Below are 17,852 nucleotides of genomic sequence, written 5' to 3'. Positions count from 1 at the left end.
CTACTGCACATTGCAGAACATGATCGAGATTCTGGAGTATGGTAGGAAGCCACTGTTATTCTTGTAAACTCCATATTTCCACACAAAACCATTGTTTTCAGTCTATAGAACTAGAAGACTAAGTAGTATACATTTTTTGGGAGATGTTTCTGTATGAAATAAAAAGTGCAGCAGATTGATGGACATCAGCCTGACAGAGGAACTCTTGTGGCCTCAGTCTGGTAAATGGAGGGGGTAACTTGGCATCAAAAATGTCATCTGCCAGTTAAAACCAGATAGCAAAACATCTCTTTTTTTCTAATCCGTTTTTATTTTATTTTACTTATTATGTGGGAGGTCATCCTTCTTGAGTCTGTCACTTACATGACATGTTTTTAACTGATTATATACTGTAGCTCTGTGGGGCGCAAATACATAACAATGATGTTACTTTGGTTTAATTTCTGAGAGTCTCCAAAGCACCAAAAATGAAGTATTAAAGATATGCAAATTACCTATCACAAGTGCCCAGGGGCGGCGAGCGTGTTGCAAATGCCCAGTTCTCCTGCCTTACTTACACCTGGCTCCTCCTATATCTATTGTCCGGCCAGCCCTGTATCCTCATTCATCATTCTTATCTCCATTCGTAATCCAGCGCCTGCAAGTATCACTGCCGGGTCTGGGCATGCGCAGTACATTGTCCACCGTGGGCAGAGGCATACTGATATGCAGTGCACATGCGCCAGTCACTGGCTACTCCGTTTAAAACATGTCATGTAGGTGACAGACTCCATTTAACAGTATTTACACAGCATTAAAAAAATAATAATAATGTATGTCAGCCATAGACACAATGGACAGGAGGGGACCCCATTGACTTACGTGGGTTCTAGGCATGCTCTGTGACCTGTGCAGAGGTCATTGTACAAGAAAGGAGTAGATAAGCTGTGATATCACCTATTGTGGTGGATCTTGTCTTATCTATGCACAGAGGTGATATCATTATAGGCAGGATTAGAATGACTTAACTGCAGTACAGTGATCTGTACAAACAAAGAAGCCAATTATTAGACATAGTGGCTAGTGTGAAAACTGCAGGATATTTGGTTTTAGTTTAAATATAAAAACTAACATGGGAAATTAAAAATAACATCATCAAAAAAAAATAATAATATGTTAAACATAAAAAAGTGATTTAAACAGCAGGTCATTTTCTGAAGACACATTCCCTTTAAAACTATATATCAATCTGCTCAGCTCCTCCTGCTTTATAACATGCTACCTGCAGATTGCACTGCATTTTGTAGAGACAGGTCCTCTCTAAAGAAATAGCCAAATTTGAGATGACCATTTAAAAAAAAACATAACAACCAAAGACTATGTGAATCATGCATGTTTAAGGTTTTCTGAGATTTTTTTTTACTGATGAGCTGCTATCCTAACTTCTAACTTCATGAAGACCATACCTCAGAAATGTCAGTTTTGGTGGCTGCTGCACTGACAGGACAACTCTCCGTTTTCTTGAGTTTTCCATCTTTGATAATTCCAGGAACTGCATCATCTATGAGTTGATGCGACATCACTGCTTAAGCTGGTCTTGATCTCTGTTTGGCATCAGATGTGCCACAATTATTAAGAGATGCAGTGCATGTCGGGCTGTCTGTGCACCAGAACTGAGATCTACGCCAGCTCTCAGTTGGCATATACCGGTAATTTAGGTAACATTTTTGCCAGTTATCTGCCTTATAGTGCAATAAAATGTGCAGGACCGCCTAGGGACAGAAAGCACCGTCTACTCCTCTCCCCTTGATGCCAACTTTTTTTAAAGTGGCAAGTGCAGCTCAAAACCCTGCATTGGCATATATATATATTTTTTATAAATATTTATTTAAGCAGTATATTCATAATGACAAGCATGAACATATAATCATATATGAGAAACGTAATGAAACATTGAGTAACAAAGAACAAGGCATGGATACAAAGCGTACAAGTAAAGAGCATGTACATAAACTTGGATCCTATGAGACCATGTAGCCTATTTCGCCAATGATCACTGGAGTGATCCTGTATGCAAAATAATGTAAGGCTAAGAGTGATTTTGATGTTGAGTCTTGTCTGCCAGACAAGTACAAAATCAGTGTGAGTGGACGAGTACCACCTCAACCAAGGTGACCACATAGATAGGAATTTATCATGTGATAAGGTTAACCAACTACTATGTTCTTCCATTCTATAAATTTTCTGCGTTTTCATTAGCATATTTTTGAAACATGCTATGTGCACGGTAAAACCTCCAAAATTTCTTGGCATACCAGGTGTAATAAATTCTTCTGTACTTTTATTCTTGTGATATTTTCATTTTGCAGGACAAGCAGTATGTATAGTATTTACAGCACTAGGGACATGGAACTAACATAGAGCACCAGCCTAGGAAGGCCATTCTTTACAATATGCCCATAGCCTGTTCACAGGATCCTAAAATCACATGAATAAGAGATATGCAAGGTAAGATGGATTGCCATATATTACAAAAATATCGACATACGTACATGTTGAAATATGGTGTTTCATCATTGATGTTCGTTATCATGACTGTCAAACTTCCATTTACAGACAGTCCCGCTGAATCTGTTACTGTCACAGTAAGTGAGTAGCTAATAAAAAACAAATAAAAAATTTATTAACTCTATTCTATTTTTTTTATGCAATATATATATATATATATATATATAAAAACAAAATGGCTGCACACCATTATACATACAAACAATAGAGCTAAGAAATGGGGGTCATTCGAAGTAAAAGTGGTACAATACCGACTATAAATGTGTTAATGGAAGCTCTTAGCGCACATATTTGATCAAACGTGTGTCGGGCCCATCTACCAGGCGTCAAGGGCAGATGGGTCCCTAACACTAAATATACTGCCTATTTTTGGACTTACTTAAGCCTACAATATTCAGGGCAGTGTAGGAACCAGCTACATACGTACTCTGCTCAGAAGTCCCAGGTAGATGCGCTAAGAGCTTCCATTAACTCATTTATAGTCGGTATTGTACCACTTTTATTTAGAATGATCCCCATTTCTTAGCTCTATTGTTTGTATGTATAATGGTGTGCAGGCATTTTGTTTTTATAAAAATGCTTGCTTCATGGATATACACCTGTGATTCTGAAGGTTCTAGTCTAAATTCTCTTGTAGTATATATATATATATATATATATATATATATTCATAATTATTCACATTCCAATTTCACCAGTCTGTGATTTTCTAACTTAAAGTGAATAATAAGTAATAAAATAATTTACTCCCATTCATTTTTAGCTACACAATATGGCAATATATTTAGCTTTACACAAATTTCACATCAGCAAACTTCTGAGCCCATATTACATCCGCAAATCCCAAAACTCCCCAAAATTACTCCCTATAGTATATCACTTCATTAGTCCTTGAGCCCAAGGTCAAATCTACAGTTGTAAAATAATCATAGCACAGATCACTCTAGTGCTCGATGATCTGTATCATCTTGCGGTACAGGATCCAAGGCAGAACTCAGATTTCTGCCATGGATAATGTATCACAGATTATCATTTCATTGTCATTGATTCCCATTGTCAGGTATGCCCAAGCTGTGGCGCTCCAGCTGTTGCAAAACTAGAACTAGGCCCCAATCCTACCAAGTATATAGGGTGATATAGGGCACAGCATCCATACTCTCATGACTGTATTTCTTGTCTACACCCCCTTCCGTCAGGCCTGACTCCCCTACCACGCTGATCCTAGTCATCTGGTCGGTCAGGTAAGACTGTCTGTGTCCACACCGGCGCAGCAGTTACATCTAATATTCTTGTCCTACCAGAAGTGGGGTATCCGTCCTGGAACCCCAATACATGTTATACTTGTGTTGGTTGGGTTATACTGTTAGCATTCACCTATGCGTATCAGTGCTAAGTTTTGTCTTTTTTCTCTACCAGCAGTGGGGTATCCACCCAGAACCCCTTGACTATATGTTTTGTATTGTGATGCATCTTCAGGTGTATATTTTAATGTATATCATATAAAGGTTATATTTTATAAGGATATTTCCCCACACTCTTTCATTGTGGGCCACTCACAGCTTTGAAATCTTGAAATATCAATGGGATTGTTGTCACAAATAGTCTCAATCAGATATCCAAAACTAGAACTCCCAACATGCCCTTATATCTGTAGGCTGTCTGGGCATGCTGGGAGTTGTAGTTTTGCAACAGCTGGAGGGCTGCTGATTGGGCATCTCTGCCCATTGTCATTCAGGCCTCATGCACACCGCCGTTGTGCGGCCGTTCCGTGCATTGGGGACCGCAATTTGAGATCCCTAGTGCTTGGGCAACGTCCGTGCGGCGGCCGGGACGGATCGAGACCCATTCAAATTTAATGGATCTGTGATCCGTCCACACCGCAAAAAAATAGAACATGTTCTATTTTTTTGCGGTTCGGAGGCACGGACAGAAACACCACCGAAGCACTCCGTAGTTCTGCACCGCAGCTCCGGATTGCAGACCCATTCAAGTGAATGGGTTCACATCCGTGATGCGGGGAGCACACGGCCGGTGCCTGCATATTGCGGACCCCCTGTTTGCGGGCCACAATACGGCCACGGCCAGGCAACGGCTGTGTGCATGAGGCCTCAGGAAGATCATGCAGAATCTGCAGAAATACGTAGCATGCATTCCCATGGATGTTTCCCCGCAGTGGGACCAAATATCCATGGATTTTTTCCTAATTCATATGAACAAGGTGCAAAAAAAAAACACATTAGTTTGACTAGGATGAGTAATGTTAGCGAAATCTGCAACTAAATTCTCATTAAATCTTGAATGTGTGAAGTTGCATGCTTTTTTACTAGTCAACCATGATTATGTGATGGGTCTTTAAAGTTGTAGGGATATGATGAACAGTGGCGGGCAAAGTAGTTCTTCATTTCTCTAGGAAAATTTAATTTTTTAGGGCTACAATCAAATATCCATATGGGTGCTTTAATGAAATATACATTTTTTTTACCTGTGTGGATCAGTCTCATAATCAAATGTTTTTGTAGGCACTATTATACCAGTCAGAGATACTGTAAATGGATCTGAAGCAGGTGTCAGTGAATACTGCAAAACATATTTGTGTTAGCAGCTGTCAGTGTCACATATATATTGGTCACATAAATACGTACACAATAATAAAATTACTATACAGCTAAAGTCCTATTTTAAAATGCACAATACAATAATGTATATTTTACTTGTACCATGACATAACTGTACTTTGTTGGTGCACTGTAATTGCATGGAGCAGGCTCACAAGCGCATCCCACTCTAACGAGACTGGTGATTGCTATGTAATACAGCTGACACCTGGCCACTATGGCTGGAATTTGAGAAAACTGTTATCCCAATGATTTAGCCCCTTGGATGCCACAGTCAACAGTGTGCAGGGCATCTGAGCGGTTAGACAAAGTTAGGAGGCGCCCTGTTTCCTCTAATTGGAGACCCCACAGCAAAATTGGTTTGGGCCTTTTAAAAGCTCCCAGGCCTACCATAGCAAACTGTCTGTTAAGACATGCCTGAGGCAGTCAGTAAAAATCCCATAGACTGCAATGGTATATTACTGCAGTCTATGGTATGAGTGGTCATGTTCCCTAAGGGGACTAAAAATTACAGTAATGAAAATAAAAAGTCCCAATTTTCAATGCAAAAATAATCAAGCAATGAAAGAATAAATATAATTGGAAATATACAGATAGATAGATCTAGACTAAATGTAGAGTATATAACACCCCCAATATAACACCAAAAAAACAAGCCCGCCCTGTAGATAGAAAAAAAAAAAGTGATGGGTGTCAGAATATGATGATGCAAAGAAAAAAAATGTTTAATGGGTTTTTGTTTTTTTTAGTAAAAGGGTTAACTATAGTATGTTCAACTTCAAACACAAGAACATTATTGTACAGCGGAAATAAAAAACAAACAAACAAACACGTGGGCTTGTATATGTACAGGTTCAGAAAACCAACCTTTAGAGCACTTATGCTATCCTCAGGATCAGATGCTAGAATGGTATAAATGGGTCCTTGTGCTGCTCCTTCTTCTATATAAATGAACACAACTGTAGGATACAAATGTATGGTAATAGGCAATTCATTGAGAATTATATGGATGTACCTGTATTTGGGATTGTTTTTACACATATATAGGAAGTGGCAAAATATTTATTCTATACATTGTATGATATTGGATATGTTTGGGTTAAGCAGATATGACAAATGTATATCATAATATGTTATTTATAAAATGCATAACAATGTCCTAAATATATTCCTGATATTGCTTCTAATTCAACCTATAGCAACCAATCAATGCCTGTTATAAAAGACCATTTGCAGACAATGGACGCTCACTGGCCATTAGTAACAGGGTCCTATAGGGCTAGATAAGACTCTAGGTATTCCTGTGTATGAACACACCTACCTCTGGGGTCTGTTCATACTGGAAGTCAGTCAGGATTTTGGCTAGGGTTTTCACTAGGAGGTGTCCTTCCTTCCCTAGTTCTCAGGCCTGATTCCCTTTTCCCCCTTCCCTCTTATGCTCGGTGTGGTGTTTCCCTCCCACACCGAAGCATGACAGTGGCTCGTATTAACTTTTTCTACATGATAAATGCAACTTACTGAAGTGAGACAACCCACTTGAAGAAACTAGAAGTTTCATAATTGTGAAAGACACAATTTAAATATTCTACAGCTTCTATATAGACCTATATGTCTTTATAGTAAGAGATTACAAACAAGCCCTGTGTAGTCTGATTATGTAGTCTTACTCTATAATGGGACACTCAGTGCTGCACATATCTATTTTTATGGTGGCTTGCACAAGTTCTCCAGCTTCTTAAAGAAACTGTTCTATGTCAGTTGCTGACATAGAACAGTAAACGTGCTCTGACCTGTCTATTAAATCTGTCTTGCTGAATCTGAATTGCTGCCTGCCATGACCTTTACTGGATCTGTGATATTGTGTTGCATAAACTCTACCACTTGTGACCTCCAATTTCTACACCATGCTGCTGTTTATCAATTCTAGTACCTTGCTATACAAATACCATCTTCAATCTAAAAAGCTCAGCGATACCGCATGTCCATACTTGCAGCAGTGCGGTAATTTCAAAGCTCTGTGCTATACCATTACTATGTGTGAATAATATTCCTTATATTCATGAAATGCTCCCTATGCATGGATTTTAGCTGTTTTTGATATTTTGGTCACGTTTGGATATTTTGGTTTTGGTCACGTTTTATTTTCAGAAAATCTGTGTGGTTAGAATGCTAGACTTTGATTATAGCCGATACTCACTTTGGTTTGCTAGGTTGTCGAGAAACACTGGAGGTTCATTAACATCAGTGAGCTGTACAGTTAAGGTTTGCAAGTTGGTGTCCATTGTGTTATCCACCATGTAAATCTGTATATCAAAGCTACTGGGTGTTGTTTCAAAATCAAGTACTGGACTGCCTGTGGTTACCACCTGTAACAAGTTCAACATGTACCTGTTTAATGCTGATATTACATGAATGGGCTGTGTTTGAGTTATTTTGAGGGCACACCATATTTACACTGTTATACAAGCTGTACACTGACTACTTTACATTGTGTCAAAGTGTCATATCTTCAGTGTTGTCCCATGAAAAGATAGAATAAAATATTTACAAAAATTTGAGGATTGTACCTACTTTTGTGAGATACTGTATGTATTATGGAAAGGTGGTCAAGCTTGCAGACTGCTACTCCATACACATTCTAAAGAAGTTATGGAAACAGCCAAATACATGGGCTCATGTAGACCTCTCAGCCACCACCCTCCTCAAGACCACGAATAGAAGGAGAATTAGATGTATTAAAATTTAGACAAGACATTGGGGCACAGTTACTGAGTGTTGTGTGGCATCAAGAGCACAAGATGTATACAAAATAAACTAGGAAATCTAGTAAAAAAAATAACCTCAGACTTTGCTGACAATCTCAAGCAAGAAAACAGGCCAAGGAAGTCTGTGAGGTGGAAATTAGACTTAAAATACCTATTGACACTCTACCACCAGTTTTTAGTTGTATATCATATTTATGACCTAAAATAAACGTTTTTTTAAGAGTGCTCAATTCTAATTTTAGAAATACAAGGATTTTCCAGACTAATGCCACATTTACACTGCCCAGTTGTCAGGCAGAATATCAGACTTTAAGGCCCCTTGCAGATGAGCGTTCCTCCCCCAGCGAGTCTGCATCGCTGCTCCTGGCCTGACCTCCCATAGCTGCCAGGAGTCACATAGCATTATATTGATTTATGATGCTATGTAACCCTTACAGTTCTGGAATGTACTGGATAACACTTGCATAATGCTGCCAGTCTCATCCAATACATTCCAAAACTGGATTCGATGCAGGAGGAACGCTCGTCTGCAAGGGGCCTAAGGGTTTCTGCATGCAGTTTTGGAAGCCAAAATCAGGAGTGGATTATAAAAGTAGAGAAAGTATACAGGATAGATACGACTTCTCTTTTTTTAATCCATTTCTGGTTTTTACTTTCAAAACTGCATGCAGAAACCTGACCATGTGACCGTACCCCTACGGTGGAAATAAACAGTCAATAGCTTTCGGCTGAATGATAGTTCATCCAAAGGGTATCTCTCTCAACTCCCTAACATTTCCCCCATACACATACACGTTTGGTTCGGCTAAGTGTGTATATGTTGGCAATAGGGAGAAAGTCACTGCCAGACACTTCTGGCAGTAGCTTATCTCCTGGGAGAACAAAAGGATTGGGTGAAAAATTCAGTTCGGACAGTCCTTTCCAGCAACGTCATCTGTCAGGGAGAATGGGGAGCTGCCTATGCACATTAGATTATTGGCCCAACCATTTGTTCTCGATGGGTTTAGCCAACAATACACTAATGTGTAAGCCTTAGGACCTGAAAGAAGCATTTGTAATTTAAAATAAATTCTTACCAAATAGTTTGGAGGGCTATTATCAATTCTGAAGGCAATAGTAAGTGGATTGCTGTTGATTATTCTGGGAGACAATAGTAAGGAGGATGTAGAGTCCACAGAGAATGTGTAGACCACTGTTCCAGCTGGTTGGTTCTCCGCCAGTGAAGTTGTATTAGGTAGTCCGATGAACAGTAAAGTGCCTCCTCCTTAACAAAGATAATATGCAGTATGAAAACAACAATGCTAATAAAATACCATAATAATAATATTTTTCTCAATATTGTATAAAGGGATGAGCTAAATCTATGGTCATCATGTTAGCCTTTTCTCCCCCCTTCTCCTTTCATGTCCGTATAAAGCCACTTTAACACAGTGCATTTTTGGTCAGTATTTTGCATCCATAATTTAAGCCAAGACAAGGAGTGCATATGCAAAAGAAGTTTAAATATTTCCTTAAAATCTTACAGGCAGATACTATGAAATTTATATGGGCCGGCAAACGGGCCAGAATCTCCAGGTCCACAATGTGTAAACACAAATCTCAGGGAGGTCTATCTGTACCAGATTTCACCAAGTACTATAAGGCAGCAGGTTTGGCTCAATTATTCTTAACCCACTTAAAACCAGAGGCCTCCCCCTTGTGGGTATCCCTGGAACAAACCCTTTGTGCGCCCTGGACCTGGAGATCCTTGCTATGGAACACCACTTCCTTACCATCAACCATTCGAGCAACTTCACCATTGTCACATCACTCTCTGATTCTGTGGCGGTCTGTTAGATTTAAAGCGGGTTTCCAATCCAAATATTCCCCACTCTTTCACTTATTTGGCAACCCAGTGTTCCCCCCTGGTCTACAGATGGGGTCATTTAGGTGGTGGACTTCCAATAACTTTACCACCCTTTATAGGTTTCTGACTAGAGGGAAACTTATGTCCCTAGCCGACTTTAAGGATAAATACGATCTCCCAGATAGTGAGTCTTTTAATGCTTTGCGAATCTTCTCATGTTTCCACTCCCTGAAGATTAGTAATATGTCATTGGATGTTTTTGAGATACTGGGGACAAAAATCTGTGTTTTTGCAGAGTACCACTTCTTAGTCCTATCAGCTGACAGCTCAAGTGAAGCTTTATTTCTGATCTCCTAACCTCATTAACACTCTTTATAGCTAAACTCTTATCAAACTGATAAGAATATGGCTTACATGAGTGGTCTGAGAAGTGATACTCTGTAGACTGAATTTTAACCCCTGTATCTCAAAAATGGTTAAAACAACTGATGGCGGCTATTTTAGCATGCCAGTCCTCGCTGACTGGCAAAATAGAAGAGGTCAGAGTCGACCTGGGACTTCTGCGCCATGATGTCCAGCAACTGAGAGAAAGAGCTCCCCATAATTAAGAACGGGTCTCAGCCCTGGAAGACCTTACAAGACCCCTTACAGCCAGAGTACAGGCCATAGAGGGCTCAGTGGATCTATGGAGGCAGAAATGTGACGATCTGGAGAACAGAGCCAGAAGAAATAATGTCCGGATCCTAGGTATGCCGGAAAGAGCAGACGGATCAGACCCAACCACATTCTGTCACGACCATGATCATGGTCGTGACTCCTGATCCACATGCAGTTGCCTGCGGTTTGGTTTTTGTCAATCACATTGTGAGTGCGGCTGGATTGTTGCCTCACATGTGGTTGCCGCTGGCAACATGTTTGTACTTGGCAGTTGCTAGGCAGCTTGCTGCAATCTGCATGCGGTTGCACCTGGCAACCTGTCTTTGTAGGTGTGCCTTTTTATATGTTTGGTGTGCACGAGGTTTGGGTGTGTGCACTGTGACATTTTCCCTTCACTTGTGGCTGCCCGAGGCAACGTGTTGTATTGTGTACATGTGGTGGCAGTGTCTCGGCCTTCTGGCTGACTCCCAGGACACGGTTGCCACGCATGTCATTGCCTGCGGTAACAGCTGCAGTGTGATAAGTGTTTGTACACTTCCCCTGTATGTGGCTGTTTTCCCTTGCCTGGTGTAGGGAGGGTTAACTCCCTTCTGTGTGTGTGAACACTGGGTGTATCTGTGTGGGTGTGGCTACATGGGCTATTTAGCCTCTTCTGAGAGCAGTAGTCAGGGGGGTACTTCAGCCATGGTCTGCTGGAGTCGTCCTCCTACTTTATACCATCTGCCAGTGTGGCCACCCTTGTGGTCATAGATGTTATACGTTAAGTTGATGTTGGTATTCCTTTTGTTATTTAATGCAGCTATGGATCTGGGTTCCTGTGTGTGTGTATGTGTGTTGGCTGTGTCCATTTAAGTATGGTGTGGACATCAGCGTGTCAGCACAGGGATCCAGTCAGTTAGGCTGTGGCAGGTAGGTGGAACTAGTGCAGTTCACCTGGCATATCCATAGGTCTGTTTTTAGTACCCCTTTTCCTTGCAGCTTGGCCAGTGAGACTCCTGTTCCTCCGTGCCTAGGAGGAACAGATCGTCTTACCCTGCTCCTTGTTCCAGGGCAATCCTGAGGGCTAGCAGGGATTATTAGGTTCCGGTGTATGAGCCCTCCCACCATCAGGGTTGGCTCATATGGTTAGGAGTCAGGGTCAGATTAGGGACGCGATAGGAGGTGACCTGCTCCCTAATTCTGTCGTCCTGGCCGAGCAGCCACTAACATCTTCTGGCATCGCACGGCTGAGGGTTTTCCCCATCCTCAGCCATGACACATTCCTTGAACAGTGGCTTAAAGGGAACCTGTCATGTGGATATTTGATTATAATCTAACTAATTATATACAATCATTAACTACTAAAAAGTGCCTTAGATGTATTCACTTACTGGTGTGACAGATGGTTACCTCATAATATACACAAAAAGATGCCACATGCCGCATGCTAATGAGCTGATTTGAGTCCAGCGTGATGTCAGTGAGTCCAGCGTTTTTTTTAATTCAGAGCTATAGCCACTCCCCTGCCCACCTGCTGCTGATTCATATGGAAAAAAAATGTCAATCAGCAGCAGGTAGGCGGGAAGAGTCAGGAGCTCATGAATATTCAGGACTCATCATTATGAGCTGGAGCTTTACAATACAAGATGTTGGCAGATTGACTGGGTCAATTAAAGAAAGTGACCCAGCATTTTGCTAAGAGAATCAGTCACTTATTTATGTTGCCCTTAGTTAGGACACCATAAAATTGGTGACAGGTTCCCTTTAAGTCTATGTTCCCAGATGCAAGCTTCTCAATGGCTTATGCAGTGGAGAGAGCCCACTATTGTCCCAGCGCGGCCACCACCACCAGGGGCACCCCCTAGACCCCTTTTGGCCCGTATGCTTAACTGGAAAGACAGAGACCTTATCTTAAGCCAAGCGAGAAACAAGCCAACCATCACATTAGGCAACGCGAACATATCGCTGTTCCCAGATTTCTCAGCAGAATTAAGGAAGAAACCTGCTACCTTTATAGCTGTCAAGCGACACTTGAGGGAACTTAATCTGCAATATTCCATGGCGTAGTCGGCACACCTGCGAGTGGTAGATGGTGGGAAATCACTATTCTTCACTAACCCTCGTGAAGCAGAGGAATCGTGAAGCAGAGGAATGGATATCAACGCGGCCAAGAAGATCACCTCCTAATTGAGAGATACCGGGAGATCAGAGGGGTTTTGCATCGCCTTTCCTTAGCAAAGGACTTACAGAGCAACAAGTATGCTGACCCTCACATTATGTACAAGGGACTTCGGGTATAGTAATATGCTTGCAACCTTACATAATACGAAGCTAACTGACACTGCTCACAGCATTAGTTCATATTTCAGTTACTAAACACTAGCATTAAATACGGGAAATACATGCTGGATGAGGCATTGGTGTACATTTTGGCCAAAGCGTAATAAGCCACTCACCACGTCAAGGTCGCCTCTATTGAGTGGTCCCTAACACTAGTTCCTACCTGTTTATGGGCCATGACAGTCACACAAAGTCCAGGGAATGCAGGTCTGCATGCACGCCAAGCACACTCTGCTTTTAACACCGTCCGGTGCCATTACAGCTTTCATCGGATCCAGGGATGCAAGTACCAACATGCACGCTGAGCCCACCATATACTTCTCCTGGAGCCAAATGGCTACTGGTAGGTTCTATATAAGCAGACTCAGTTTTATACTGACTTTAAAACCAGCCTCCAGGACAGATTGACTGGTCAGGTGTGCATGACTCCAAGGAGATTGTCACGCCTCCAATATATACTACAAAGAAAAAATGTGGGGGATTGAATCAGCACAACCTGTATGTAGGTGCACATCACTATGGCGAAATACATATACAAATGGAAAATACAAATGTGATAGCACTCTACATCCAGCATTCTGCCCTGCCTCTATGCTGGATGAGGCATTGGTGTACATTTTGGCCAAAGCGTAATAAGCCACTCACCACGTCAAGGTCGCCTCTATTGAGTGGTCCCTAACACTAGTTCCTACCTGTTTATGGGCCATGACAGCCACACAAAGTCCAGGGAATGCAGTTTTATACTGACTTTAATACCAGCCTCCAGGACAGATTGACTGGTCAGGTGTGCATGACTCCAAGGAGATCGCCACGCCTCCAATATATACTACAAAGAAAAAATGTGGGGGATTGAGTCAGCACAACCTGTATGTAGGTGCACATCACTATGGCGAAATAAGAAGTATATGGTGGGCTCAGCGTGCATGTTGGTACTTGCATCCCTGCATCCGATGAAAGCTGTAATGGGACCGGACGGGGTTAAAAGCAGAGTGTGCTTGGTGTGCATGCTGACCTGCATTCCCTGGACTTTGTGTGGCTGTCATGGCCCATAAACAGGTAGGAACTAGTGTTAGGGACCACTCAATAGAGGCGACCTTGACGTGGTGAGTGGCTTATTACGCTTTGGCCAAAATGTACACCAATGCCTCATCCAGCATGGAGGCAGGGCAGAATGCTGGATGCAGAGTGCTATCACATTTGTATTTTCCGTTTGTATATGTATTTCGCCATAGTGATGTGCACCTACATACAGGTTGTGCTGACTCAATCCCCCACATTAAATACGGGAGTCTGATCAGACACCTGCATAGGTATAACATCATACTGCACTATGCAGGTCCCCGATCACATGGCTACTGAAAAAGTTTTTAAGCTTCAGACACAGTACTCATGGTATTGGTTATCTTTGTTATGTTATCTGTTTACTTCTCTGTTTTGTAAGGCATGGTACAAGTATAATGGGCATAGAAGACACAGAACACACCTACAATTGATGTGGGATATTGTATTGAATCATATGAGCATCTTACCGGCATTTCTCCTGTAATTGATATAAAGCAGCAATCATGTCAGCCCTACCTATAATGTCCTGGAATGTGAGAGGCCTGGGAGGTCACAGAAAAAGAATGGTGGTATTTGCACATGTTCGCAAGTATAACCCTCACATTCTAGGATTACAGGAGACACATCTGACGGCAGATACTGGAGTGAGGATGGGAAAACCCTGGGTACAATGGAAAGAAAATGCATATAGAAACTCATACAGTATTCCAGAGGGGTGTCATTGTTAATACACCAAGCTATTAGATGGGAGGCACACCAAATGATGATAGACTCTGAAGGGCAATAAGCTTTTGTCTTTGCACATGTCAATGGTATTCCATATATTGTGATGAACATATATAACCCACCACCCGCTAACATATCTGTTTTACAAGTGGTCGGCGGGATTTGCAGCACAATACCCTAATGCTAGGATGATATGTATGGGGGAATATAACATGGTGATGAATGATCAGTTAGACAGATTCCAAGACCCGTCCTGCCGGTCCAGTCTACGGTTGTCCAGCACCATCTTAGCAAGATTTGTTGCTGAAATGGGGTGGATAGACATGTGGAGGGAGAAAAACCCTGAACGAGAAGAGTATTCCTGCTTTACTCCGTCAAGGGGTGCACTATCAAGGATAGACTACATATTTGGTACTGAAAACACATATTTAGATTTGATGGATATACAGTATGAGCTGCAAGGACTGTCGAACCATGCGCCGGTGACAATGAAACTTACGTTAGCTGATACAGTGACACGCAGTAATAAGATACGTATACATCCCTTTTGGTTGACTTTAATGACAAACAACAATCGTATTCCAGACCAACTTAATGTGTTCTTGGAAATACTTACGGATGAGACGGACGACTTACTAATATGGGAGACTCTGAAAGCTTATCTGCGAGGATGCCTTAAAGGGTTTCTACCACCAGAAATACTGTTTTGTAGCTGACTGACATTAGCGATGCGCTAATGTCAGCACTACATAACAGTATGTTTCTAACATTAGTCCCTGCAAGCCGTTTTTGTTAAAAAAGCACTTTTATTATATGCTAATGAGCCTCTAGGTGCTATGTGGGCGTAAAATCAGCACCTAGAGGCTCCGTCCACTCACCCATTATGCCGCCCAGGTCCAGTGTTGTGCCCGCCCAGCTCCTCTTGATTGATGCCACTGTTCCCTGCATCGTTGGCGAAATCCCACACCTGCGCCGTTCACTTCTGTCTTCGGCGCAGGCGCAGTGATTGAATGATGCGATCCTGGAGCCGGATTCCTCACTGCGCCTGCGCCGACTACGTCACAGTGAGGAAGCCGGCATCAGGAGAGCGGCCTTCACTCACTGCGCCTGCGCCGAAGGCAGAAGTGAACGGCGCAGTCGCGGGATTTCGGCAGCGATGCGGCGGACCGTGCCATCAATCAAGAGGAGCTGGGCGGGCACAACACTGGACCTGGGCGGCATAATGGGTGAGTGGACGGAGCCTCTAGGTGCTGATTTTACGCCCACATAGCACCTAGAGGCTCATTAGCATATAATAAAAGTGCTTTTTTAACAAAAACGGCTGCAGGGATTAATGTTAGAAACATACTGTTATGTAGTGCTGACATTAGCGCATCGCTAATGTCAGTCAGCTACATAACAGTATTTCTGGTGGTAGAACCCTTTAAATCATCTATATCCTATATCAAAAAAGCTACTTAGAGAATGAGTTAAGTGGCCGATGCAAAGAAGCGGAGAGTAGCTTTACCTACAGATTATAATAGGAGGGAGTGGATGCAAAAAGGGAAACAATATATGATATACCGTATTTTTCGCCCTAAAGGACGCACCGGCCCATAAGACGCACCTATGTTTTTGAGTAGGAAAATAAATATTTTTAACCAAAAGGTGTGCTTTTGGTGGGTTTTGAACTAATGGTGGTCTGTGCATGACACTACTATGGGGGATCTGTGGATGGCACTGTTATGGGGGGGATCTGTGGGTGGCACTGTTATGGGGGCATCTGTGGGTGGCACTGTTATGGGGGGAATCTGTGGATGGCACTGTTATGGGGGGATCTGTGGATGGCACTGTTATGGGGGGGATCTGAGGGGGGCACTGTTATGGGGGGATCTGTGGATGGCACTGTTATGGGGGGGTGATCTGTGGATGGCACTGTTATGGGGGGAGATCTCTGGATGGCACTGTTATGGTGGGGGTGATCTGTGGATGGCACTGTTATGGGGGGTGATCTGTGGATTGCACTGTTATGGGGGGGTGATCTGTGGATGGTACTGTTATGGAGGGGGATCTGTGGATGGGACTGTTATGGGGGGTGGATCTGTGGATGGCACTGCTATATATGTGTCACCCACAGATCCCCCACCCCATAACAGTGCCATCCACATATCCCCCACCCCATAATAGTGGCATCCACAGATGCCCTAATATACCGGAGCTAAACCTGTGGGAGGGGCCGGTACATGCAAATGCAGCGGGGCCGCTCACTCACTGTTTTATTGCCTAAACCTTTTATAATAATAACTTTAATTAAAGTTCCGATCCCCAGCCCCATCTGTACTACTTACTAAATGTCCTGTAGCAGGCAGAGCAGGGCGGGCGGCCGGCCGTAACTCACTGATGTCACGTGCCTGCGCCGCCTACTTTATGAATGAACACGTGCCTGCGCCGCCTGCCCTGCTCTGCCTGCTCTGCTTAGTAAGTAGTACAGATGGGGCTGGAGATCGGAACTTCAATTAAAGTTATTATTATAAAAGGTTTAGGCATTAAAGAAGTGAGTGAGCGGCGGGGCCAGAGTACAGTGACCGCACCGGCCCCGCCACATTTGCATGACACCGGCCCCTCCTCCCTCCCCCTCCAGCTGATACACCGCAGTCTGGGATGCTGCAGCATCGCAGACTGCGATGTAAAATTTAAGCATTCGCCCCATAAGACGCAGGGGCATTTCCCCCCCACTTTTGGGGGGGGAGTGCGTCTTATGGGGCGAAAAATACAGTACCTTAAAGAAAAATGAGAACGTAAAATGTTCTTTCTCAAACAGCAAACATTTGAGCTAGGCAATAAAGCCGGGAAAGTACTGGCATATGTAGTACGCAGAAATATGCCAGCGCTGTCGGTGTTGCGTATACACACTGCAGACGGAGAGCTAGTGGAAGAAGCTAATGGTATACTAAATAGATTCAAAGAATTTTAACAAGACTATATATACATCTACGATCTAGTACACCCACTCTGAATTAGCGTGCTATCTTCAGGAGATAATGTGCCCACAGCTAGGTATTCAGGATAGAGAACTCCTAGATGAAGAGATAACGCTTGAGGAGGTTAAGGAGGCCATTAAAGGACTGAATATGGGAAAATCTCTTGGCCCAGACGGTATCCCGCTGGAAGTGTACTCCAAGTACATAGACATTTTGGGACCGCAATTAAATAAAATGTACAAAAAATCACTACAACAGGGCCATCTCCCTGAATTATTGTACGATGCGTCAATAGTAGTACTACTAAAACCCCATAAGAACCCGCTGGAATGTGGATCTTACAGGCCCATCTCCC

General features: G+C 42.7%; 1 protein-coding gene across 1 annotated transcript in view; it reads right to left on the bottom strand.

Moving 5' to 3' along the window:
- The window catches only part of CDHR3 (cadherin related family member 3), an 80,037-nt gene that overhangs the window by 29,923 nt on the left and 32,262 nt on the right, over positions 1-17,852 (bottom strand). Inside the window, exons 2-6 of the mRNA XM_040415740.1 lie at positions 9,004-9,191; positions 7,360-7,528; positions 6,030-6,121; positions 5,030-5,124; positions 2,532-2,636 (exon numbers count right to left, since the gene is read on the bottom strand). Of these exons, the coding sequence (XP_040271674.1) occupies positions 2,532-2,636; positions 5,030-5,124; positions 6,030-6,121; positions 7,360-7,528; positions 9,004-9,191 (649 nt within the window). The remainder of the gene's footprint in view (positions 1-2,531; positions 2,637-5,029; positions 5,125-6,029; positions 6,122-7,359; positions 7,529-9,003; positions 9,192-17,852) is intronic.

This window comes from Bufo bufo, chromosome 1 (genome assembly GCF_905171765.1).
Source record: "Bufo bufo chromosome 1, aBufBuf1.1, whole genome shotgun sequence".
Taxonomy (NCBI): domain Eukaryota; kingdom Metazoa; phylum Chordata; class Amphibia; order Anura; family Bufonidae; genus Bufo; species Bufo bufo.
The sequence above is the reverse complement of the archived record's forward strand: the minus strand, read 5'-3'. Positions and strand labels throughout refer to the sequence as shown.